The sequence below is a fragment of the Pteronotus mesoamericanus genome, unplaced genomic scaffold (assembly GCF_021234165.1).
Source record: "Pteronotus mesoamericanus isolate MK-2021 breed Mesoamerican mustached bat unplaced genomic scaffold, CSHL_Meso_final scaffold_99, whole genome shotgun sequence".
NCBI classification, from domain to species: Eukaryota; Metazoa; Chordata; class Mammalia; order Chiroptera; family Mormoopidae; genus Pteronotus; species Pteronotus mesoamericanus.
Genome location: NW_026555330.1, coordinates 2,372,836 through 2,398,119, shown reverse-complemented (window position 1 = coordinate 2,398,119; position 25,284 = coordinate 2,372,836). Strand labels below are relative to the sequence as shown.

The following is a 25,284-nucleotide window of genomic DNA, read 5'->3' as shown; positions in this document are numbered from 1 at the left end:
TTGGAGCCTGGAACGCAAAAGTAAGTAATATAGCAAAGTCAAATGTCATCGGAAAATTTGGGCTAGGGGTCAGAAATGAAGAAGGAGATTGACTTGTGAAGTTCTGTGAAGCCAACAACTTGTTTATTACAAACACATGCTTCAAATAACCATATAACTGTATACATGGTCATCGCTCGGTTGCCAATACAGAAATCAAATAGACTATGTAATTGGAAGCAGGAGATGGAGAAGCTGTATTTTCTCTGCCAAAACAAGACAAGGAACAGATTGTGGTACTAACCATGAACTGTTAACATCAAACATTGGAGCAAAACTGAAGATCATTAAAAGAATCATAGTGCCAAAATACAATGTAAATAACATTCCTGTTGGATTTAAAGGCCACATAAAAAATATATTTGCACTGTTAAACTTGATTGAGAACAAGAAGAACTGTGGGCTAAAATAGAAATATTATTAGGAAAATATGGGAAAAGACAATGCCGGATGACAGAGGAAGCACTAGAAATTGTTAAAGATGGGCAAGAAGCAAAAGCTAAAGGTGACAAAAACAGGGTTAGAATCCTGAAGGCAGTTTTTCAATGAATATCAGGTAGAGATAAAGAGAACTATTACAAATTGTCATTGTAAGAAGGCAGAAAACAAAAAGAGGAAAAGAAGAGATCTCTACCACAAAATTGAAGAAATAAAAGGGAAATTCAAAACTAGATTAGGGACTTATCTGACCAGGACACAATAAAGGGAAGGTGGAAATAGTAAAGTGAAAATCTATGTAGAAGAGACAAAAGAATAACAGATACCTTTGAAGAAGATTCCTATGAGGAAGAGCGAAGTAAAAGCTGCCCTGAAAGTATTGGGAGGAAGTAAGTCACCACGGGTAAATGAGGTAAATTATTTCAAGCCACAGAGGCCAAGTCTGTCAAAACTCTAAAAAGAATATGTCAACAATTTTGAAAAAACAATGGCCTACACACTGGAAATGCTCAACATACATTCCAGTCTTCAAGAAAAGAGATGCTGAGGAGTACAGAAACTATACAACCATTGCTGTAGTTTCCTACACAAGTAAAGATGCTCAAGGTGGTGGAACATAGTCTTCTACCTTATAGGGAACAAGAGATACTGCGTGTTCAAGCTGGATTCAGAAAAAGAAGTAGCATTTGAGATCTAACTGTGCGCATTTTTTGGATACTGGAGTACCCCAAAGAGTTTCAGAAGAAGCTTGGTCAGTGTTTTATAGACTACAATAAAGGCTTTGACTGAGTTGATCATGAAAAGTGATTGGTTGCTCTGAAAGAATTGGCATGTCTCAGCACTTGATTGTCCTGAGACAGGAAGCCACTGTCAGGACAGAATGTGGAAAGACAGAACGGTTTCCTGAAGGCATAGATGTGAGAAAAGAGTGCATTTTTATTTTCATATTTGTTTAATCTGTATGCAGGACATATCATGAAAAACTGGGCTAGACTTAGAGGAAGGGAGAGTGAAAATTGGTGGAAGAAATATCAGTAACTTAAGATATGTAGATGGCACTATTTTATTGCCAGAAAATAACAATGATTTCAAGTGACTTTGAGTGAGAGAAGGAAGTGCCAAAATAGGATTTCTTTTGAACAACAAGAAGACAAAAAGTCATGACTACAGAAGAAATGCATAATTTTAACATAGAGAATGAGGACATTGAAATTGTTAAAAGTTTGACTTTCCTTGGTTCAGTCATCAATTTGTATGGATACTGTAGTCAGTCCATCCAGAGTAGGGTGAGACTTAAAAGGGCAGCAGTAGAAGAATTAGGAAAGGTTACCAAGAACTAAGATGTGTCATTAGAGACCATGGTTAAGATCATCCACAGCCTCATATTCCCAGTTACTATGTACAGATGGAAAAGTTAGACAGTGAGGAAGTCTCATAGGGAACAAATTGATTCACAGTCAGACCTTGTTTCCTGAACATGTCCCATTTCAAACAATTCAGTTCTCAACCAAGCTCATGGAAAAAAATGTCTTGGTTGTCAAACAAAACTTTGGTTCTTGACCCGACAACACTTTCATGCTGATGCATTATTTCTAATCAGAAAAAATGATTTAGTTTTCGAGCAAATCGCTTCTCGAACAGCTTTCCAGAATGAATTAAGTTTGAGAGCCGAAGTTCTACTTCATTTGAAATATGGTTTTGGAGGAAAGCTCTGCAGATACCATGGATCTCCTGAAAGAGAAACAAGTAGGTTCTGGACAAGCCTGAAACATCACTGGAGGTAAAAATGACAAACAAAAGCTTACTTTGGGCACATCATGAGATGGCAGGGTTCTTTGGAAAAGATAGTAATGCTGGGAAAATAGAAGGCAGCAGGAAAAAAGGAAGACCAAGTATGAGATGGATGGACTGCATGAAAGACGCTATAGGCATGTGGCTACAGGAGCTGAGTAGGGCTGCTGAGGACAGGACATTGTGGACATCACCCATTCACAGGGTTGTCAGGAGTTGGAGCCTACTCAAAGGCATGGAATGCACAAAATCTGTGCCTATATCTAGATACTAATATTTAGATGTCTATGTCTGTATTTAATATACTCGATTCTTGAGCAACATGGGTGTCAGCTGTGTGGTCCCACCATATAAGTGTTGTTCAATGGTCAGCTTGTATAGTGAAATAGTCACGCGGGAACAAGGACTCTAGAGCTGAGCTACCTGGGTTTAGGCTTCCCACTTACTAGTGGTATAACCTTGGGTAAGTTCACTTACCTGTTTTATACCTGTTTCCTATTCTGTAAAATGGGATTAATAATCATACATCTCATTGGGTTGTTATGAGGATTAAATGGGATAACATACCTTTTTGACATTATCGTCATAGTCGTCATCCCAACATTTTTGTAGAATATCTTAAAAAGTGCTTAAAACCTTTGTACATTAACATCGTATATCTCAGGGAGGTGGGGGTTGGTGTGGAAGAGAGGGAAGATGATTTATACAACAGTGAAAAAAATAAAAAAATTTCTGCCCATCTACTGTAGGGGTAACAGTCAATAAACAAGATAGGTGGGGGAGAGTGTACACACACCTATACATACATGTACATACACTAAAAATGGTAAGTGCTAAGGAGAAAAAAAAAGCATGGAAGGGGATAAACAGCTTTTAATTTTAAATACTCCAAATTTCAAATATAATGGGCAAAGGAGTATATGCAAAAGTAAAATTTATGTAAAGACCCAAAGGACATGAGAGAGCCATGTGGATATCTTTCTATAAGAGCATTTAGTGAAACAGCAAATGAAAAGACAGTGTAGCAGAAGCATAACTCGCATTTTCAGAGATCACCAAAAGAGGTTGGTTAGTTAGTGGGGCAGAAGTAGGTTGCTGGAGGGGGACAAGAGGGACTGCTAGGTTGAATATAGGCAGAAGAGTATTATCTTAGTACAATAATTTAAATAATCCAATAAAGAAAATAGAGCCCACATGGATTCTAATATTACTTTCCTTTTCAAGAATGTGCTCTGGTTCTTGTTATCTCCTCTCTTGCTTTATTGCTTATATTTTAAAGCTCTTTGTAATCTTGCCACATCTTTTCTGTTTAGTCCCATTTCTTCCAGTTTTTTCAGATCTAGAAATAATTCTTCCTGTCCTAATTTTTCTAAACCTAGGACAAGTTTTAGCATAGTTCCATTACCTATAATTTGTTCTAGTAAAAATAGCTGGGAGATTTTACATAATGGACATTGAACACATAAAAATTTTTGTTCTGTAAATAAATGAAATGTTTTAGAAGTCTTCATTTTAATACTGTTGGGGCCCTTAAACATGCAAATAATTGATTTTTTTTTCACTTTATTGGTCAAGTGTCCTAGTTGCAGGAGACAGAATCTGTTTTATGTAGTGACTTATTAAAGGGTAATGACTAGCTAACAGAATATTTGGGAATATAGCTAACAGAATTAGATATTTTTGTTACATAGCTTGGAACCAGGCAGCCAGGAAAAATACTCAAGCATACCACATAGCTGGTCAAGCACCAACTCCATTCATTGCCTTCGTTGCCCACAAGGTACCTATGAATGACCAGTTACTAGAATGTCTTTATTAGAGCTACCACAGAAGAAACAGGCCCCTTAACCACTGTGCTTGCAAGACCAGTGCCTCAGATCATCTACTGCCTTCCAAATGTTGCATACTTATGTATGCTTGCAATGACTGGGCCATTGTCTAGGACCTTAGCTGGAGTGGAGTCTGGAAACCGTTGTGTATGGTGTTCTGTCCTCTGCACTGTATGAAGGTATGCCTGAAAGATTGGAATGAGTGTTGAATACCTACCACATTTATAATAAAAGAAATGAAATAAAAATGACAATGGGATATCCTTTTTCATATTACATTGGCAATATACATTTGAGTAACTTTTGTGTTAAAAAATACAGGGAAATAACCACTCAAATCTTGGTAGGAATATAAATTAGTTAAACATGTGGAGGCCAAATTGGCATTAACTATCCAGACTGCAAATGAGTATACCCATTGATTTAAGAATTTGGGATTTTATCTTACATAGTCACATAACTTGGAAACAAATGTCTATTAATAGAGGACTGACTAAATACATTACAGTATATTCACAAAAGGGGAAGTTCTGCAGCCACTAAAGAGAAAGAGATGGCCCACCTTTGTGGACTGGTTGGGAAAGATCTCCAGGGTACATTAAGTGAAAGAAACAATATCATAATACAGTGTACATGTATGATATTCTGTGTGTGAGGGAGAGACACAAAGTCTGTGTGTGTGTGTGTGTGTGTGTGTGTGTGTGTAAACCGTAAGAGAACTTGTTTCTAGGAGACCTAGAAAATGAGAATTTGATGTGACACAGCTGGGACTTGTGCATACCATGAACCGATTTAGCATAAAATATTTACTGGATACTTAGGAAACTAATAGTTGCATTGTAGAAGAAACTAGTTGAGGGACAGGACTGGAAAAGAATTGATACTCTTTGGATTTTGTATGTTTTGCCTGCATTGCATACTAAAAACTAATTTCTTTTAAATGAGCTGTTCCTGTTGTCTACTAAAATATGGTTCGAAAATAGGCCATGTAAGGCTAGGATGTATTTTTCATTCAAGAGTTTATATACAAGGGGGGATCCCCAGAAAAACAGAATTATCTTCCGGAGAGTGGACCCCTTGTAGTACAGAGTCCCCTGCTAGGAAAGTATTCTAAGAACCCATTTGTGTCAGTGTACCAGCTGATGTTGTTGTGAGAGGCTGCATTTGGCTTCAGTGAATTTTTTTGAAGACTGTTTCATCGTGTTTGCCCATTTCATGATGGGTGATTTACAAGCTAGTGCACTTGCCCACACCGTGCTGAGCAGTTTTTGACAAAAATATGACATGCCCCACATGCCCCACCCTTCCTGTTCATCCTGGTGACTTTCTTTTTTGTTTCCCATCCCGGCAACTTTCTTTTTTGTTTCCCTGGGTGAAAAGAAGTCCTCAAAGGGAAACATTTTGCCAATGTGGAGGAGTTGAAACAAAAAACAGAAGCTCTAAAAGGCATCAAAATGCCTTTAAGACAATTCAAAAACAGTTTTGAGCAGTGGAAGAAACTTCTTGATAGGTGTATTGCATCCAATGGAGAGTACTTTCAAGTTGACGGAAGTTTAAACATGTAAGAATAGATGCACAATTTTTTGTAAATAAATTTTGTCGGGTTTTTTGATCCTCCGTCATATTCATGAATAAATTAAGATAAACATACTATATAAGGACATTTTTCTTAATGATATTAGGATGTTGCTTTTTTTGCGGAGCTGTGTGCTGTAACTATTATTAATGACACAGGTGGTTAGAAATTAGAAAATATGTCATTGGTTAGTTCTAGAAGTGAAATGGGAATGCTTTCTATTTTAAAAAGAGTTTATGTTTTTTAGACATTTTACCATTTTGAACATTAGTTTTATAAATAAAAAAAGATGTGATACAAAAGTATGATTAACAGATACATGACATTAATATTTGTTCTTATATAAAAACTTAGTCCCTTTGTCCTCATGGTAAACAAAAGCAGTACTGTTTTTAATGTAGTGTAACATGTCTTTACTAACATATAAACGTTAATGCAGAGAGAACTGAATTTACATTTGCTTTTGTGAATTAATGGGATGAATATGAGAAAATTATTAAAACTTTTACCTTAAATTGTTATGTTTTCCATTGGGATTTTTGTGTTAAAGTGGGTATTCAAGGAAATGGTAAATTGTTGATGTAGGAGACTATCTAATTAAAAGTTCTGATAATAAGTTTTGCCTTACTTAAGGAGATTTGCAAAACATCTTAACATTTCTTTGACTACTTGCACATATTTCTCTCATGGTTTTCTACTTGCAATAATGTTGGTATGCTTTATTTAATATAATCTTAGTTTAGAACTTTGATCTGGTCCAGATCCTCAACTGCTTCCTTATTTGAATAATCTAATAATATTTTATGAAAAACAGTGAAAAGAGGGAACCTTAGATAACCGATCAATTTGAAATCAGTTTGAGAGGAGGTAGGCTTGAGGCACAGGGGAAAATGTGCCACTTTTCCTAATAGGTATTAAGATCCAATCTCAGTTTGGAACCTGTAAGTCAGTAGTCTCCAAAGTAGCATACACAAATTTATATATTTTGATATGCTAAGAATATTAGAAATTTTACAATGTGTATCTTGGTAATAGTACATGATTTTAAGTTTGGAAACACTAATATTTAGGTAATTGATTGTTTCAGGTACAAAAAAAAAATGTAGCAATTGGAACCAAGGGGTGAAACATTTATAATTCTGAAATTAAACTTTGAATGTGAACTCAAATGTTTTATTTCCCTTTAATAAATTGGATAAACCTTGATGGAAAATGTTGCAGCATAAACATGCTTATAGTACTTCAAGGGCATTTATCCAAATTGGGTTGTATCTCTTTTGTTTTAATATTTGTACTAAGCTTGTATACCATGGATGAACATTTCATAACCTGTTTTCAGTCCTTTGCCATCTGAAAATACAGATACTCTCAGCACCAAAACTATGTCTTTCATTATCAATTAATTGTAATTTCAGCCTATTACTCATTGAGTAGCTTTCCTCAGTATCCTATTTACATTTTCCATTTGTTGTATGCCACATGGTTCAAAGAGATGCCACTTTTCACCCTGTTACTTCTTCTGTGTATTCTGTACATTGCAGTAGGCATTGTATGAGAGACCAGCAAATGGTGATGACTATCATTTATGAATTGATGACTGTAATTTATGAATATTCATATTTTTATCTCAGATATTCAAGATTAAAGCAGTCCAATTGGCTGAGAAACTCCTTCCTGCCTTTAACACACCTACTGGGATTCCCTGGGCAATGGTGAATCTGAAAAGGTAAATTCTATTTTTATGTGGTATTCCTGTTTTAGAATTCTATGTTAACATATATATTAGGATTTAATTTAATTTATTCATTAGCTATTTTTTAGTGGTTGCTATAGGAATCAAACTATACATAATTAATTTTTCAGTTAACAGAGTTAATATTTTAACACTTCATGTAACAGACAGAAACATTTCAACCATACCTGTTCATTTACACTATCTCTCCCATCATTGTAATGTTAAGTTGTCAGGTGAATTACACCTAATACACTATTAACCTCAGAATACACTGTTAAAATAAACAGACTTATTTATTTTATAGAATTGAGGGGAATAATGGTCTAATATTTATCCACATGTGTACTGAATAATAGTCTAATGTTTATGAGGCAGTATATCCAGTGTTCTTCATTTCTCTTTGAAGATCTGAGTTTTAATGTGGTATTACTTCCCTTCCGCCTGAAGAATTTCAGTTAGCATTTCTTGTAATGCTAATCGGTAGGGGTAATTCCTATTGTGGGTGTTTTGTTTGTTTGTTTGAGAAAGTCTTTACTTTGTAGCATTCATTCTTAAAGGATATTTTCAGTGTGTGTAAAATTTTTGATTAATGGATTTTTTTCTTACTATAAAGATGTTGTTTCTCACCTGGTTTTCATTGTTTCTGATAAGTTAGAACTTGAATGATTATTATCCTATTTTATTCTTTCTGTATCCTGCTTATTATCCTTTGCTCATGAGCTTGTTCAGCCTGATATGTCTTTCACTAAATAAAACGGTAAAATTTTGGTTATTATTTCTTCAAATATCTTTTCTGCCTGCCCCCTTTTTTTCTACTTCTTTTTGAAATTCCAGTTCCTCGTATTTTAGGTTTTTTATTACTGTTCCACAGGACCCCGAAGGTCTTGTTTTTTTTTCCTTTTTTCCCTATGTTTATTAATTGAAGGATTTTCATAGGTAATGTTCATCAACTCTTTCCTTTGCTGCTGTAATCTGCTCTTAAGCCTACTTGTGAAATTTTTTTTTTTTTTTAGATTTTTGATTTGCTGCTCTTTCATTCTGATTCTCTGCTGAAATTTTTCTGTATTTCCTTTCACTATGGACATATATCCCTGTATTTCATCAAGCATAGTTAGAATAGCTGATCTAGAATCTTTGCATTCCTCCTAACGTCTAGGTCATCTTGGAGTTAGTTTCAATTGATTATCTTTCACTGAGTCTGGGTAACATTTTGAATATATCCTAAGACATTCTGAAAGTTTTGTTGTGGAGACTCTGGAATTTCTTTTATTTTTCTAAGGGGTAAGTGCATGCATATGTATCGTCTGTGTGTTATTAAGTAGTTATTTAATTTAATTGGATTCAAACTTTAAACTCCCTAGGATTTCTCCTCTCTCTTTTTTCAACAGAACACTGGTTTCCGATTCTTAAAGACAGAAAGGCTACAAGCTTTCTATCAGATGTTAGCTCTTTTGCCTAGTATGGACTTTGTGTTTGGGCTAAAAGCTATTAAAAAATGGAAAACTTACCCCATGGTTGCCTATTTTTCAAAGTTCTCATTATTCTCAGGATTGCCTGCTTTTGTTCATTCCTCAGTGACCTTAGGTCATTGCCATTTTGTATTTTGTCCAGTTTATAGGGGTTTTTTTCCCCATGGAGAAATAGTTCAGTCACTAGAAGATATGAGCATCATAATGCAAACAAAAATTAGAGAAGTTTTGTTAGATTTGTTTCTTAGAGTCTTGATTTTTAAAAATGCTCTGATAAATGGTATTTGAAGTTTTTAATTTTCTACTTCTGGAACTTAGAATACAGTTTTTGTAAACTTTGAATTCAGTCTTGCTGAATTTGTATTTTCTTGATAAAATCAATAATTTATCTGGAACCCCTCCCAATCCCCCCCCTCCCAGTTACTGTATTGGCTACAATATGGAATAGGAATGGCGATCACAGACATTGTTATCTTAGTAGATAGTGAGATTTTTACCATTAAGTATGATGTTAGCTGTAGATTGTTCTGTAGATAATTGTTATTAGTTTAAGGCAGTTCTATTTATTCTACTGGTATAAAAGGTTTTTAAAATTATGTATTATTGCAACTTTTTCAAGCAATTTTTCTGTAGTTTCTAAGTCTTTTTATTGCAGTCATTTACATTGATTTGTTTTCCAATGAGAAACCATAACTGTATTCAAGGAATAAATCCAATTTGATCATGATGTAGTATTCTTTTTATATATTGCTGGGTTTTTACTAATATTTTGTTTAGGATCTTTGCATTTTTGTGTGTGTGGTATTGTTCTGTACTTCTTCTCTTGATATTCTTGCCTAGTTTTGAAATCAAAGTTGTGCTTCTCTTGTAAAACATGTTGGGTAGTGTTCTTTCTTCTCTGAAAGAGTTTGTATAAAAATTATTTTTTTATCCTTATGCTTGATAGAACCTTCTGGTAAAGCCATTTGGGTCTGGAATTTTGAGAAAGTTTTAATACTGCTGATTTTATGTCTTTTGTCATAAGGTATTAAATACCTTAGATAATTTGTATTGTATTTATTTTATTTTGAAGATTCTATTTATTTATTTTTAGAGAGGGAAAGTGAGGGAGAGAAACATCTGTGTGTGGTTGCATTTCGCGCACCCCCTTCTGGGGACCTGATGTGCAACCCAGGCATGTGCCCTACACTGGGAATTGAAACTGCGAACCTTTGGTTTGCAGGCCAGTGCTCAGTGTATTCTATTTATTTTAAAAAAATTTTAATAAGTTATACTTTTCTAGGACTTTGGTAATCTAGCATAATATAGTAATTATGTCCTTGTATTTGTTTACTGTCCGTATTGTATGTTACATGTTTTCATTTTTATCCTAATATACACTTGGTAAAGAATGGCATTTAATTTTTTTCTGCACACTCCTAAGCAAGATACTGTAGATATTTTTGGGTGAATAATACACAGTTCTCACTTTCAAAGGGCTAACCAGGACTATGTGATACTCAGTGGAGTGACACATGGCAGGTACCAAACTAATATGTTGTAGAGGGCATCAGTTTGCAATCAGCATAATATGAGATCATCAGAGAGAAGGAAGTTACCTTTTATTTAAGAAGATTAGGGAGTTTTCATGGAGCATTTTAACTTGCTTTTGTAAAGGAGTAAGATATTAATAGGTGATAGATGGTATAGGGCATCTTGAGTGGAAGAAATAATTCAACCGAAAAGAGATGTGGAAATGAGAAGGTATTGGGGAGAAACAGGTTTTTAGAGAAATGGATGGTGGTGAAATATGGGGGACCAGTATATTTGAACCTCCAAATGCCTCAGCCAATCCTTTAGATAAGGAGATTTGTGAAAGGGCAAAAGTGCCATTTTTGTGAAGAGCCTTACCCTTTATGCTCACCTTGGAGTTACTGAGATAAATTTTAGTATCAGGAGATTAAAAAAAGATCTGAAGAGTATTTGAATTTTTTTTCTCTGAAAAAGTAACAAAGCATATATAGGGCATAAATAAAGAAGGTCCTGATCACCATTGATACCCCCTAATTTGGCGAGTTAATTCATGGAACAAACTGGGAACACTTTTCTTGAAGTCCTTTGCCCCCCTGAAGACAACAACATTCAGCAATGATGTTTAACCCCTTCACTAGATTCAGTCCTCTTGCTGTGTACATACATCCAACAGAGCCATGCCTGTTTTGTTCACCAGTGTATACTTAACACTTAACATGGTGGCTGCATGCAAGTAACTTATCCCAGATAAAAGTCTGGTAAGTGATGGTATGCTTCTGACATAGTCGGCAAAGGCACAAGAAATGAAGCTTAGCTGAATATGCAGAATAGAAGCTGAGCAGAAACCATGCATGAAAGGCTTTATTAGAGACAGCAGAAGAAACTACACCGAGATGGCATTACCCTGCCAACATCTTTGGCATCCTCCACATAACCCTTTAACTGCTGTATTGCTGAATTTCTCCAGCTTAACTGCTGAAGGAAATTCTTTTATCCAGGGTTCACTGAAGGGTTCTAAGAGGAAATTGTCTACTGTGATTTTGGATAAGTATTTAGTTTGGATTGATCTCTTCGGTTTCAAGAAGGAGTAAGTGGGTAAAATTAAGACCATAAAAGGATTTTTACACCTTAAAATTTGGAGAACTCAGTCAAAGAGGCCGAAGAAGCAGGCATTTCATGAAGTTTACTTTAGGAAAATTTAAATTTTAAATATATGCTTGCCTCTCTTGAATTTTTCCATCATGTTGAACTTAAAGATATTACAAGTCAAATAAAATTTAAGGGGAATAACGAACTAGGAAGAATGTTAATAACAGTAATGCTATTGATAGCATATGAGTATTTTCTTAATATATAAATCACCTTTACAGGCTGCTATGAAAAATACCCATCTATTATTTATAAAGCTGCCAAATACATGAATGGGTAATTCAAAAAAGAAATACTGTTAAAAATAAACACTAAAAACTTTAGCCAGTTTAGTAATCAATTTTTTTTTACCTAAAAAATTGACAAAAAGAGAATGATGTTATTTAGGATTGACAGAGTGAAGAAATGAAAACCACATATAATTGTTCGGATTGGAAATTTGAGTAACTTGGAAGATAGATTGGCAGTAGGTTCCAGAAGCCTTGAAATATGCCTGCCCTTTGCCCTTGTAATTTTACTTCTAGGAATTATCTTAGTGAAGTGACAGTATCCACAAAGATTTAATTATAAGAGATTTATGGCAGTGATATTTATATTAATGAAAATAGAATCATTACATAAAAAGGAGTGGCATGTCCATACAGTGAAGTGTGACAGCCATTTGAAATGATGTTCTAGAAGTGGAGTTTTGGAAAAGGATAATACTTGTGAAGTATTAAGTGAAAAAACAACATGCAAGAATATGACCCTATTTTTAATTAAATAAAATATATTCTATCATGTTGGCTGCTTGCTTCTAAGTAGGAATCAGAATTCACTTTCTTAGTGTATCTTCCTTCTCCTTAGACGACTCCTTTCTCCTTTCTCTCCTTTCCCTTTCTTCTCTCTCTCCTTTTCTCCCTTACTTTCTTTTCTCTTTATGTAGCTAGATACATTAATTGGAAAGAGAAATACATGTATTGGATGAATGTACATGTATTGAAATGGCATATACTCACTGTAAAGTAAGGTTTTGACTCCAAACCCCTAGTCTTTCAGGAATACCACTGTTAAAACTTTCTTGACTGTCCTCTCTATATGTGCAAATGTGCCCTTGTGTATATGTATTATTTTCTTGTCATTTTCATTTAACGGTAGTTCTTTATTAAACAAAAGATTTAATGAAATGTTGGAGTCATCATGTTATAATCAAGAACAAGATAGTATTTAACATTACTCTGGAGGTTTTAACAAGAGAAACCAAATAGGAAAAAGGAATAAAGATAATGAACTGGAAACAAAATTTTAAATAATTATGGATCATATGACTGCTTGCTTGGGGAAAAAAAGATGATCAACTAAAAAACTGTGAGAATAATAAAGGAGTTGACCAAATTGAATGGTTAAATATTAAAACATCTTTTTGAACACTGTGGATATTGGATCGAAACTACAGAAAGCTAATGTCTTAGTAAAGTAAAGGCATCTATAGACCTGTCTTAGCAAAGCCTAAAACAATCCTTGAAAGAACCTAGCTACCAACAAGTTATTTAACTGTCAAAAGGAAATTAAAAATGCTTTAAAGGAAGAAAAAATTCAGATATTCAATAACATTTTCATACTGTCGAGTCCAATAAAAAATTGCTACCTATGCAAAGAGCAGGAGAATGTAACCCATAATTAAGAGAAAAAAACTGGACTGTCAGTAGAAACATGTAGAGAAATAACCAAGATGATGGAGGTAGCAAGAAGGGACTTTAAAATAGGTGTCCTAAGTATGCTCAAGAATTTAAAGGAAATGTGAACATAATGAGACAAGGATCAAATGGAATATGTAGTGCTGAGAAATATATGAAATGAATTCACATGACAAGCTTACCAGCAGATTTGATAATCCATCAGAAAAGATCAGTATGCTGGAAGACATAGCAGTAGAAATCACCCCAACCAAAGCACAGAGAGAAAAATAAAAGGAATGTAACCAGTGTGACCTGTGGGACAATATCAGATGGCTAACATACATATACTGGAGTGGTCTGGGGGACGGGCAGGAGGAGTGGCAGAAAAACTATTTAAAGAAGTCATGGCCAAAAATTTCCCAAATTTGATGAACAACTATAAATCCATGGATCCCAGACAGTGGCTGTAACCCAAACAAGATAAACAAAGAAACATAATGAATGGCTGAAAGTCATTGAAAAAAGAAAAAAGTCATAAAAACCGCCGTAATAATAATAATAATAATAATAATCATTATCATAAAATAATAAAAGATATTTTGCACAGGATGCCAGGTTAACAATCCTGCTTGCTTTGTGTCCACAGCAATGCGAGCCAGGAGACAATGGAATGCATTTTGAAAGTGCTGAAAGAAAAAAAAAAAATCAATCTCGAATTCTATAATCACCGAAACTGTTTTTCAAAACTGAAAGTGAAACTGACATTTTTAGACAAAGAACTTAGAGTATTGTGAGCACACCTCTATTATCAGAAATGTTAAACTTTTTAATAACACTGGGTGGAAAAGCAGATCTACATAGAGAAATGAAGAGCAACTGAAAGAGTAAATATGAGTGAACATAAAAGGTGAAGTTGAAAATCAGGGCATTTGTACTAAATTATGATCTGATTGGTTTTTGTCAGCTCATCACCTTTTTATAGCTGGAGCTTTTCCGTCCTCATCAGATTTATATTTGTTCTTAGGGATTTTCTTATTTTTCTGAGATGTTAGAATGTATATAAGTATAAAATTTAACATTTTATATTGTTCCTGCGAAGCTGTGTATAAGATACATGAAAAACTTTGTTTAAAATTTAGTTTTCTGAGAAGTGTTTAAATGCACTATGAATGAAACTTTCATTTGGGCCTTTCGTTGGGAGAGTGTTTACAGGGAAGAGTAAGCAATTGGACTTCCTGGGAACTTTGTACTTATAATTCACACGATCATCCATTTGCCATGCTGATGCCTAGGTAATCTTTCTACTGGTATGCTTTGTTCCTTAAATCTTATGTTAGTTTCTTAAAATCCTTCATGACTTTTTATCACACTTAGAATAAAAATTTTACTGTGACTTTCCAGAATTCTTACATAATTTAGATTACGCTCTCAAACATTCATTTCCCCTTCCTAAGTTCTAGCCACACTAGCCACCTTCTTTTTCCTCATCTAGGCATCTCTTCTTCCAGATCTAGGCATCACTTGCTCCTTCTCACATCATTCAGGTCTCAGTTCAAACTGTGTCTTTTTAGAAACACTTTCTGTGAACATTATACATAAAGAGCCTATCTGCTAGCTCACCTTCACTAGTACCCAATATTCTATTTCTCTATTTAATTTTCTTTATAGCAATTATCACTATTTAAATGGTCTTATTTATTATGGGAGCAGGAATGCTATATGTCAGTTTCACTGCTGTATCTCCCAGAGCATAGTAGGCACTTACTATTTGGAAATGAATGATGTAATTACTTACTAATACATATCCATATTTCATCCTTGATTTTCACTTCTAGCTTCAAAAAAAAATAATCTGTTAGTGACATCATATTTTCAAAGACAGTGTGAAAACTGTACCAAATGATTAAAAACCTTTAAGTGAGGTAGTGATTATATCTTGATATCTATTTTAATGTTTTCTCAACACATAAATAAAATATGGCATAATGAATTGGCAGCATACAGCTGGATATAAAGTGAGAGAAAAATTATATTTTTACTTTGTCATCAAAGTAGAAAAGATCCTGGAGAATGGTTTAGAGTTCTAGTAGGAATAACTCTGCTACTTGAATAATTAATTAATCTAGACTTCCAGTTCCAATCATGGAATAGGTTATATCAGACTAACCCTACCACCAAAAGCAATCATGAAAGCTTGGCAAAATGGTTTGGCGGCACTGGAGAGCAACTGAATTTCCTAAGAGGAGGTCATCTCCTTATAAACATTGGCTTTTGTTTTTTTTTAACCCCAAGGGCATTTTCCAAGTCATTCTACAGGGTGGTAGAGGCCAAGCCTCACATGGTGGTCATTTGGGGCGAAGAGGCTGTGTTCAGGTCCTGGAGCTGACTAAATGACTGAGACATGAGACACAAAATCTCAAGACAGAGAGGAATTCTAGAGGCACAATTTTTGCACAGATTTTCCTCAAGTTGTTGGCTGATTCTATGATTGCACATGCAAGCGGAAAGACTCAAGGAAACCCAGCAGAAAACAGCATTTGGGGGCTAAAGGGCAAAAGAGAAAATTTAAGTCACACGGTACTGGGGAGATAGAGGTTAGTGCTTAAAGCTGCCAAGGTGGAAGTCCTTTGATAAACACCCCAGGCTTTCCAGTGGGCCTCGGAGGGCCACTCTCTAGAAGTAAAGGTAAAACTGAAATAGGCTACCCTTAAAAAAGCCTGAAACCAAAGTAATCTGCCTGTATTCAACCTGTGTTTCAGAAAAACTTAACCTTCCCAGAAAGAAGATAATGTCCAGAGCCTTGACACTTTTTCATTTATATTGTCTAATTTTCAATAAAAAATTATAAAGCAGGCTAAGAAAAGAGCAGAGAGGTATAGCAATATCTATAATCAAAAAAGGCAGGAAGGTATAGATATAACAGTGCATCTGCACAAAAGAAATGTACATAAGATTATCTACTCTAAAAGTTTTCATAATAGCAAAATATTAGAAATATGCTAACAGACCACCAATATGGGGTTGATTACATACCTATTCACATAGAAGTAGTTGGTTTTCACACTGCCACTGTTAGCATTTGGGGCTGGAGAGATCTTTATTGTAGGATATCCTGACCATTATAGGACATTAGGTCTTTGGCCCCTACATGATAAATGCATATTGTGCCTTCAAGGTTTACGATAGTTCAGGATGCTCTCACACATTTTCCTAGGCCTCTGGGATGGGGTATTCCAATTGAAAATCATTACTGTCATGGAATTGTGTGCAACTGTAAAAAAATGAGTAAACTGTTTACAAACTAATATGGACAGACCTCTGAGATACATCTTAAGAATAAAATAGGAGGTACAGAGCAGTAAGTATACTTTGCTATGTGTTTTTTAAGGAGGAAAATAAGAATATATATTTGTATTGCTTATACATGCATTAAAAAATTCTGTACTAACTCATAAGTTAATGAACGTGATTATCTGTGGGGTTTGGTGGTGTGAGGAGAGATGAGATTTCTGGGGTGAAACATATGTACTATATACTTTTTTATGTTTTAATTTTTAAAACATATGGAGGTAGTACCTATTCAGAAAATTTAAATAAAATTTTAGATATAAATAGGCTGTTGTGTTAGATATAATAATTCCTAAAAGATGTATTTAAAGTTTATGTATTCACTTAGAAAATATTTTGGTTTTTTTTTTCCAATTCTGTCTCCTTTTCCCTTTGCTTTCACAGTGGAGTCGGGCGGAACTGGGGCTGGGCATCTGCAGGTAGCAGCATTCTCGCTGAATTTGGGACACTGCACATGGAGTTTGTCCACCTCAGTTACTTGACAGGGGACCCAGTTTACTACAAAAAGGTTAGCTTTCTTCCATTCTTTTCTTTGTTATTAAAGAATCCTTCAAGATTTACCAAAAGACTTGACTAATGCTGAAAATGGTTGCCTTGCCTTGACCAGTGTGGCTCAGTTGGTCGGGCATCAATCCGCAAAGCAAAAAGTTACTGGTTCCATTCCCGGTCAGGGCACCTGCCTGGGTTGCGTTTGCATTCCCCGGTTGGGGCATGTCCGAGAGTCAACCCGTCAGTATTTCTTTCTCACATTGATATTTCTCTCCCTTTTTCCCTCCCTTCCCCTCTCTTTAAAACTAAATAAAATCTTGAAAGGGAGGGAGGGAGAGAGTGAGGGGTTGCTTTTCCCAAAATATGTTTATCAGGACTCTGGGCTTTTCTCTTTTTAAATTATCTAAAGAAATGTCCTTTCTATTTAGAACATATTTAAAATATTTACTGTTATTTGAGAAGTTTTAACCACTAGACGGCTTTTTAAAAATTTGATTACCATCTCTGTTCAGCATTGTGCTGAAATTTGCCACCAGCATGGTAAGGGAAGAAAAACAAAAGGTACACAAAGTTCAAGAATCAAAATTTACTTGGAAAGGAAGAAAGAAAACAGTAATTAATCACAAATTGCATGATTATCTATGTAAAATATTAATATAATCTTAAGATATTAAGATTGTCTAAATATTAAGATATTAAAAATCAATAGCATTTCTCTGCATCAGCTGCAACAGGCAAGAAAGTGTCACTTTCCAAAAACATACATTATGTGGTAGGAACAAAAAGGTAAGTTTTCTACAGATAAATCTATCAAAAGATAAACAAAGTTCAAAACTGTTGAATACTATTGCAGAGGACCTTGATGGAGAGATATGTCATATTCATGTGTAGTTAAACAAGATAAAAATTTCAGTTATACCTAAATTGATTTTTAACATCAGTTCATTGCCAATGAAAACCTCAATGGCATTTTGCTTTATTTTTTTATTGTTGCTGGATTTTAAAATAATTATATGTTATCATAAAAATGAGACATTTTAAAAATAGGAGCTTTTCTTGACCACCACACATGCAAAAAAAAAAAAAAAAAAAAAGCAGGGGAGGTGCTGGAGATTCTGAGAGAGGAAAACACACAAATCTTAGTTTAATAGAAGCCATGATGACATTTATTTTTGTTAATTGCATTATTTATTTCGTTTAGGTCATGCACATTCGCAAACTACTTCAGAAAATGGATCGTCCAAATGGTCTTTATCCAAATTATTTGAATCCAAGAACAGGTCGCTGGGGTCAATGTAAGTATTTCTAGTACAACTGATGCTTTCTTAAAAGATTATTTGTGTGAAACTTCTGCTTAATGTAGTGAAAAGTATACTACATGTAGGGTGAGAAGCCCCCAGTTAGTGTCTAACCCTGTGTTTTACTAGTCCTGTTATCTTTGGCAAGTTTCTAATCTTTTTTAGCTTCAGTTTTTCTACTTGTAAAATGGAAACATTAACAACCTGTCTCATAAGAGTTATTTTATTTCTCGTATATGTAAGTACTTTATTAAAATATGGTGGAGCATTTGGCAAGGGTTGTACCTTAAGCCTGTATTTATAGAGTATACCTTCATGTAAATAAGGGATAGGTATTTATTAAAGGAATGTGAAAAACAAAAGAGTATCTTACATGACTAGAAATAGGGGTTAAGCCTATTAGATAAGCTATGGCCAGTCATTTTAAAAGAAGGTATCAGTGTCTGTTACTTTCTAGGCTCTGTGCCAAGTTCTTGGATGAAACTGAAGATGGGGGGAAATATGTAGGACTTAGTCTGTATTCAGGGAGCTCCCAGGCCAGCAGGCAGATACACTTAGGATATAATGTGTTGAATGTTAGAGCAGAGGAATGTTCCAACTGTTCTGTGAGACTGTGGTGGAAGTAATTCCTTCTGTCTGAGGAGTAAGCATTTTGTCTGGCGAGGGGTGATTTTCTTGTTAGAGCTTTAGAATTGCTCTTTGAAGGAATTGACTTTTTAAAAGTAGTATTTATGTGGAACTTACATAATTTTAATAAATTATGGGTTTATCAATAGTATTCTCTATTAAAAGTTTGGAAAACTGAAATAATAAAGTTGTGACTTTGCCTCTAGTGTAACATGTTTGGATTACTTTTGAGACAAATAATATAAAGTAGTAAAAAAGAGGTAGAAATAACAATCACCTAATTTTATGTGTGGGAATCACTGTTGAATCTGCCAGTCAGAAATTATGCAGGCACATGCTACCAAGAGTAGGAAAACATTTGCCACAGGATTGTCTTTTGGGCTCCCCTCAAGGAAATTGTCCTCTATTTTATGAAGAGAAAACAGACTGGTCAGTACAAGTATACCTTTCAAGGATCTGAGAATAAACCTCAGTCTTTTGGTTCCTCATATATACTTTTCCTTTCCTGAAATTCTTTACTTGTAATTCATCTTGTATGTCTAATTCCTAGGCTGAGTAAAATGATACTTTATTAAAAAACAGAACCAGGAGAGAAGCATTTCTAAAATATAAAAGTGTACTTTTCTTATTTTAGATAAGGATAACTGGTTTGGATGTCTACTCAGTAATTAGGACGAATTTTTTCCCCCCGTAGAGTTATGTTAAGATTTGGGAATACTCTAACATTGAGGGGGAAATTATGTTCATTTTCTTCCTTAGATCATATGCCAGTCTATGTTTTATATGGCATAACTATTTAACTGTAAAAAATGAAATCTTAAAAGGAGTTAAAAAATAGTTATAATCAGGAAAGCCTTTCCTAAACATGTCACATAAAGCAGAGATCATAAAGAAGAAGGTATCAGTTTTTACTATATTTAAATGTTAATCTTCTACAGTCTATAACAACAGGCAAATAACAAGCCAAGCAAATATATTTGGACATACTTGGAAAACAAAGTTTTTATATCCTTTCTATATTAAGAACTCTTATAAGAACATGATAAAGAGATCATCAACCCCAATAGAAAAATAGATTCAGAACAGTTCACGTAAAAACAAAACACAAATGACCAATAAACATGCTTACATTTAACTTTAAAAGTGGTGTTACTGGTGTTGAGTGCGACGTGGAGACAGTGTAATGCGATGACATTCTCTGTCCCTACTGCAGTAGGATTTAGAAGGGCTTCCATCTTTGGTACCGTGTTTGTGTCATCTCCGTTGACCAGAGGCCTCTGTTGCTCTCTTTTCCCACTTCACCATCTCCCTCATCAAATCAATGCAGCTTTTAAACAGAAGACACTATTCTTTTCTTCCCCCGGTATTATTGGCAATATTCTAAAATTTTTAATTTAAATTTTATTTTTCAATTACAGTTTACATTCAATATTATTTTAGGTATATACTGTGTACCTAAAACTAATAGTGGTTAGAAAGTCATATACTTTACAAAGCGTTTCCCCCAATGTTTCTAGTACCCACCTGGCACCAGACAGAGTGATTACAATATTGACTATAATTCCTTATGCTGTACTTTACATCCCTGTGACTACTCTTATACCTGGCAATTGTACTTCATAATCCCTTCAGCTTTTCCATTCAGTCCCCCAACACTCTTCTCTTGCAACCACCAGTGTGTTCTCTGTATTTATGTGTCTTTTAATTTTGTTTGTTCGCTTATTTTGTTCTTTAGATCCTCCATATAAGTGAAATCATATGGTATTTGTCTTTCACTGACTAATTTCACTGAGCATAATACCCTTTAGGTCCATCCATGCTGTCACAAATGGTAAGATTTCATTCTTTTTATGACCGAGTAGTATTCCATTGTATAAATGTACTACAGCTTTTCTACCCACTCAGCTATTGACTGGCACTGAGGTTGTTTCCATATCTTGGCTATTGTAAATAACACTACAGTGGACTGAAGGATGTATGCATTCTTTTGAATTGGTGTTTTGGGTTTTAGAAGACACTATTCTTTATTTATGAAGTTGTTAAAGGAAATGAACACATCCCTGTATGCCGTGGTTCAAGAAGCATAGAAATTTGTATGCCCTTTGAACCAGCAACTCATTTCTAGGCACTTATTCCAAAGAAATTGGCAGCTATATATAAAGTTTATTTATAGTACCTTTGGTGTTTTTTATAATAGGGATATATTGGAAACATTCTAAAGCAGTACTCTTTAGTAGAACTTTTTCTTTTTTTAAGAGAGAGGAGAAGGGAGGCAGAGAAACATCCATGTGAGAGAGAAACATCAGTCAGCTACCTCTCATTCGTGCCCACACCAGGGACTGAACCTGTAGCCTAGGCAAGTGCCCTGACGAGGAATCAAACCGTGACCTTACAGTCCACAGGATAAAGCTCCCCCCTAGTGAGCCACACCAGTTAAGGTAATAGAACTTTTTATAATTAGGAAAATGTTTTATATAGGTGCTAATACAGTAGCCTCTAGCCACATATGGTTATTGAGCACTGAAAATGTTGCTAGTAGTGTTGTGGAACTGATTTTAAATTTTATTTACTTTTAATTAATTTAAATTTAAATAACTACTTGTTGCCTACTGCACTGGACAATACAATTCTAAAACATCCTATTCAAGAGATTTGGTTAAATAAATAAGAGTCCCTTCAGATATGATGTATTAGGTTGGCCAAAAAGTTTGTTTTTCTGTAAAATGGCACATTTTTTCATTTTCACCAATAATTTTATTGATTTGGATATTTTGAGTATGTCAGCTATTTCTCACGTGGTATAACATTGATTGTTCTCAGTTAATGTCTCAGTTTGATCACTAGCAACTTCAACTGGTGTACACGACTGTAGCATCGTCCATTGAGAAACTCTTCAGCATAAAACTTCACAGACCACTTTTGACATGTTCTATCAGTCGCAGCGCCTTCTCTATGCACTGCACAAATCCTTTTTTTGCATTTCAGTTGCATTTTTACTTTTCTTGAAATAATAAACCACAATATGCCAAAAATTTTGCTTATTTTTTTCTATCTTCAATATTAAAATGGCTACACAAAAATTCACCAGTTTTGATAAGATTTTTTTTAATGCATGCTGCAGTGACAGCTGTCACAATACAATCTAACAAAATTGTTTCAAATGAACTTAAAAACAACTAAGCACTGCTAGAGCCATTTTACAGACAAAAACCCCAAATGAACTTTTTGGCCAACCCAATATTATTCAGTCATTAAAAGTTACTTTGTACATTACTTACGTAGATAATACGACATATGCAGAAAGATATTTAGAGAGAGAAAATAAACTACAAGAATAGAAATCAAAGAGTTGTTTTTTTTTCTGAATGTTTATTTTTTTGTTTACCTTCAGTAATGAACATCTATTGATAATGAATATCTATTACCCTTGAAATAAGATTAAAAACATTTTTAAATAAAAAAGGATGCCATCTTCTACCCCCAAATCTTAGAATACTGAAAAATATAAGCCATTGTTTGAGGATTGTCAGCCTTTGAAATAACTAACAGTATAGCATTGATTGCATCTTACTTATTAAAAATAGAGCACTTTCTCTTTAGCAAGTGGGGTTGTGAAAAATGGATAGTCACAGAATGAGAGAAAATATTTGCAAACCTCATATATAAAGGGCTTAATATCAACATATATAAATAACTTTTACAACTGAACATCAGAAGACAGATACCTAAGTAATGGGCAAAAGACTTGAGACATTTTTTCAAAGAAGATACACAAATGGAAAAACAAATGAAAAAGGTGCTCAACATCATTAGTCATTAGGTGAATGCAAATCAAAAGCACAATGAGATGCCACTTCAGATGTACTAGGATAACTATTCAAAAATACAGAAAAGTCTTAAGGATGTGGAGAATTTGGAAATCTCTACATTGCTGGTGGGAATATAAAATGGTGTAACCACAGTGAAAACAGTTTGATGCTTCCTCAAAAAGTTAAACGTTGAATTTTATATGACTCAGCAATTCACCTCCTACGTATGTGCCCAGAAGATTTGAAAACAGGGACTCAAATAGATCTTTGTACGCTAATGTTCACAGCAACATTATTTACAATATCCAAAAGGTAGAATCAAAGTGTCCAACAGATGCATAGATAAACAAAACTGGTATATATCCGTGTAATGGGATATTATTCAGCATAAAAAGGAATGAAGTTCCAGTATGTGCTACAACATAGATGAACCTTGAAAACATTATGATAAATGGAAAAAACCAATCATAAAAAGGACAAACAATGTATAATTTTACTTAATGAAATATCTAAAGTAGTCAAATTCATAGAGACAGAAAGTGGATTAAGGGTACCTGGGGCTTGGGTGAGGGGAATGGAGAGTTACTGCTTAATAGGTACAGAGTTTCCATTAGAGGTGATGCAAAGTTTGGAAATAGTGGTGATGGTTGTACAACATTGTGTAGTAATTAGCACCACTATATGGTACACTTAAAAAACAGTTAAAATGACAACTTACATGTTATACAATATGTATTTCATCACAGTAAAGAATTGCAATAAAAATAATCCTTTCATTCTTCCTTGTTTTTTCCCCACAAAATAAACTGAAATTACTTCTTCAGAATGCATTCACTCTTAGCAATATTAACGTGAGAATGCTAAATAGAAAGCTATTCAATGGCCGTGTTGGCCAGGGGCCTTTAAGATCCCAGGGGAGTCGCCCTGACACCCTATAGCAGCTGCAGCCCTTACTGAATTGTCTCATTTGTTCCTTTTAATGTTTTTGTATATTTTTTATCAGCTTCTGAAAAGTATATCAAATTTCATTATTATCTTTGAGCAGTATACATCTGTCATATCCATAAATAGTCTGCAAAACAAACAGTGAATTGAACTGAAATTTAACAATTCAGCTTTGGCTAGCTGTATTGTAATTAGAATAATGATAATGTTTGTGACATGCACATAGCAATCACAGAGAATAATGAGTGGTAATTAGCTTCAGGAAAAGTTCTTGGCAGCAGATATAAAAGAGTATAGTCAGAAACTAGATTTAAAGGCACATTGTTAGTATTTTTCTTTCTTTTTTTTACTTAATTTTTTTTTTTACTAGTTTTCCTAAATACAATGCTTAGCCAATGCCATTTAATGACTGAAGTGAGGAAAATATAGGAAATTAGTCATTACTGATAGAATAATTTTATACTACTAAATTAAAAATTGTGGATAAAACAAGAATGGGTATATTATTTGAAGTTAGAAGACTGTGGCTTTCCCATTTAATAATTTAGATTAATGATAGATTTAATAATTTAGAAGTTATTTAACTTCTCTAATGCTTTTGTTTCTTCATCCGTTCTAATTGTACTTATTTAATAAGATGATCATTTGGGCCATATTTTTGAGATAATTTATTTGAAAATGCTTCATAAACTTTAACACATGATACAAATATTTTTATTCTAGAATTCTCTGTAAAATACTTCAGTAAATAGCCTCTGTTAGAAAACTGCCATTACCTTCATGACTTGCTGACATAGATTCTATGAATCATTGATATTTAGTAGTATTATCTGAATATCAAAAGGAGCTTTGATTGATGTGGGTCTCTGAATTTGACCCCTAGCAGGCATGGTTCAGTGGTTTAAGTAAAAAATCAGACTGCTGGGTGATAAATCCATAGTTATAATGGATCTCAGGCTTCTGCTGTGTATTCATTTGTTAAGCATACAATATTGCACTAGAGCGACAGCCCAGACGAGGTGGAGAGAACCTGTCAGCAGGGCTGTGACTACACCCTGTAACCTAAGTAACATACAACTAAATCTGTGAACTCTGGCAATAATCCACAGATCCAAAAAGTACTTCTCCTAAACCAGGATGCCAAAGACTTCTGCCTTTCCCTGCTTTTCCCCCTATTTCACTTCCTTTAATTCTGTCATATTTTTTAAATCTTGTTTTCTTTCCTGCTCATTTGTTCTTTCCTTAGGTCTACAGCATATCAAGATATATATGTATGAGGCCAAAGTACAAAATTTTAAAAAGCCTTGTATGTTATTCCAGACTCTTACATAAAAGTGTTATGCTCCAAAGTACCATTTGTGTCCTTTAATCACTCCATGCATTCTCTCTGAGTAAACTTGCATGGCTCACATCCATTTTATGTATTGATAACTCCCTGATGTGTACCCCCAAGCTGTCTTTTGTGGATTCCTACATATCTGATTGCCTGTTTATCATATTCATTTAGATATCCAACTGGTACCCCAAGTTTACCATGCCCAAAATTTAAACTCTTTTAAGAGTCTGGCCTTC

General features: G+C 34.4%; 1 protein-coding gene across 2 annotated transcripts in view; it reads left to right on the top strand.

The window, feature by feature from the left end:
• Positions 1–25,284, top strand: part of MAN1A2 (mannosidase alpha class 1A member 2) — a 131,573-nt gene that overhangs the window by 61,456 nt on the left and 44,833 nt on the right. For both annotated transcript variants that reach the window (XM_054564910.1, XM_054564911.1), the window contains exons 6-8: positions 7,305–7,399; positions 16,929–17,052; positions 18,235–18,328. In XM_054564910.1, coding sequence (XP_054420885.1) covers positions 7,305–7,399; positions 16,929–17,052; positions 18,235–18,328 — 313 coding nt within the window. The remainder of the gene's footprint in view (positions 1–7,304; positions 7,400–16,928; positions 17,053–18,234; positions 18,329–25,284) is intronic.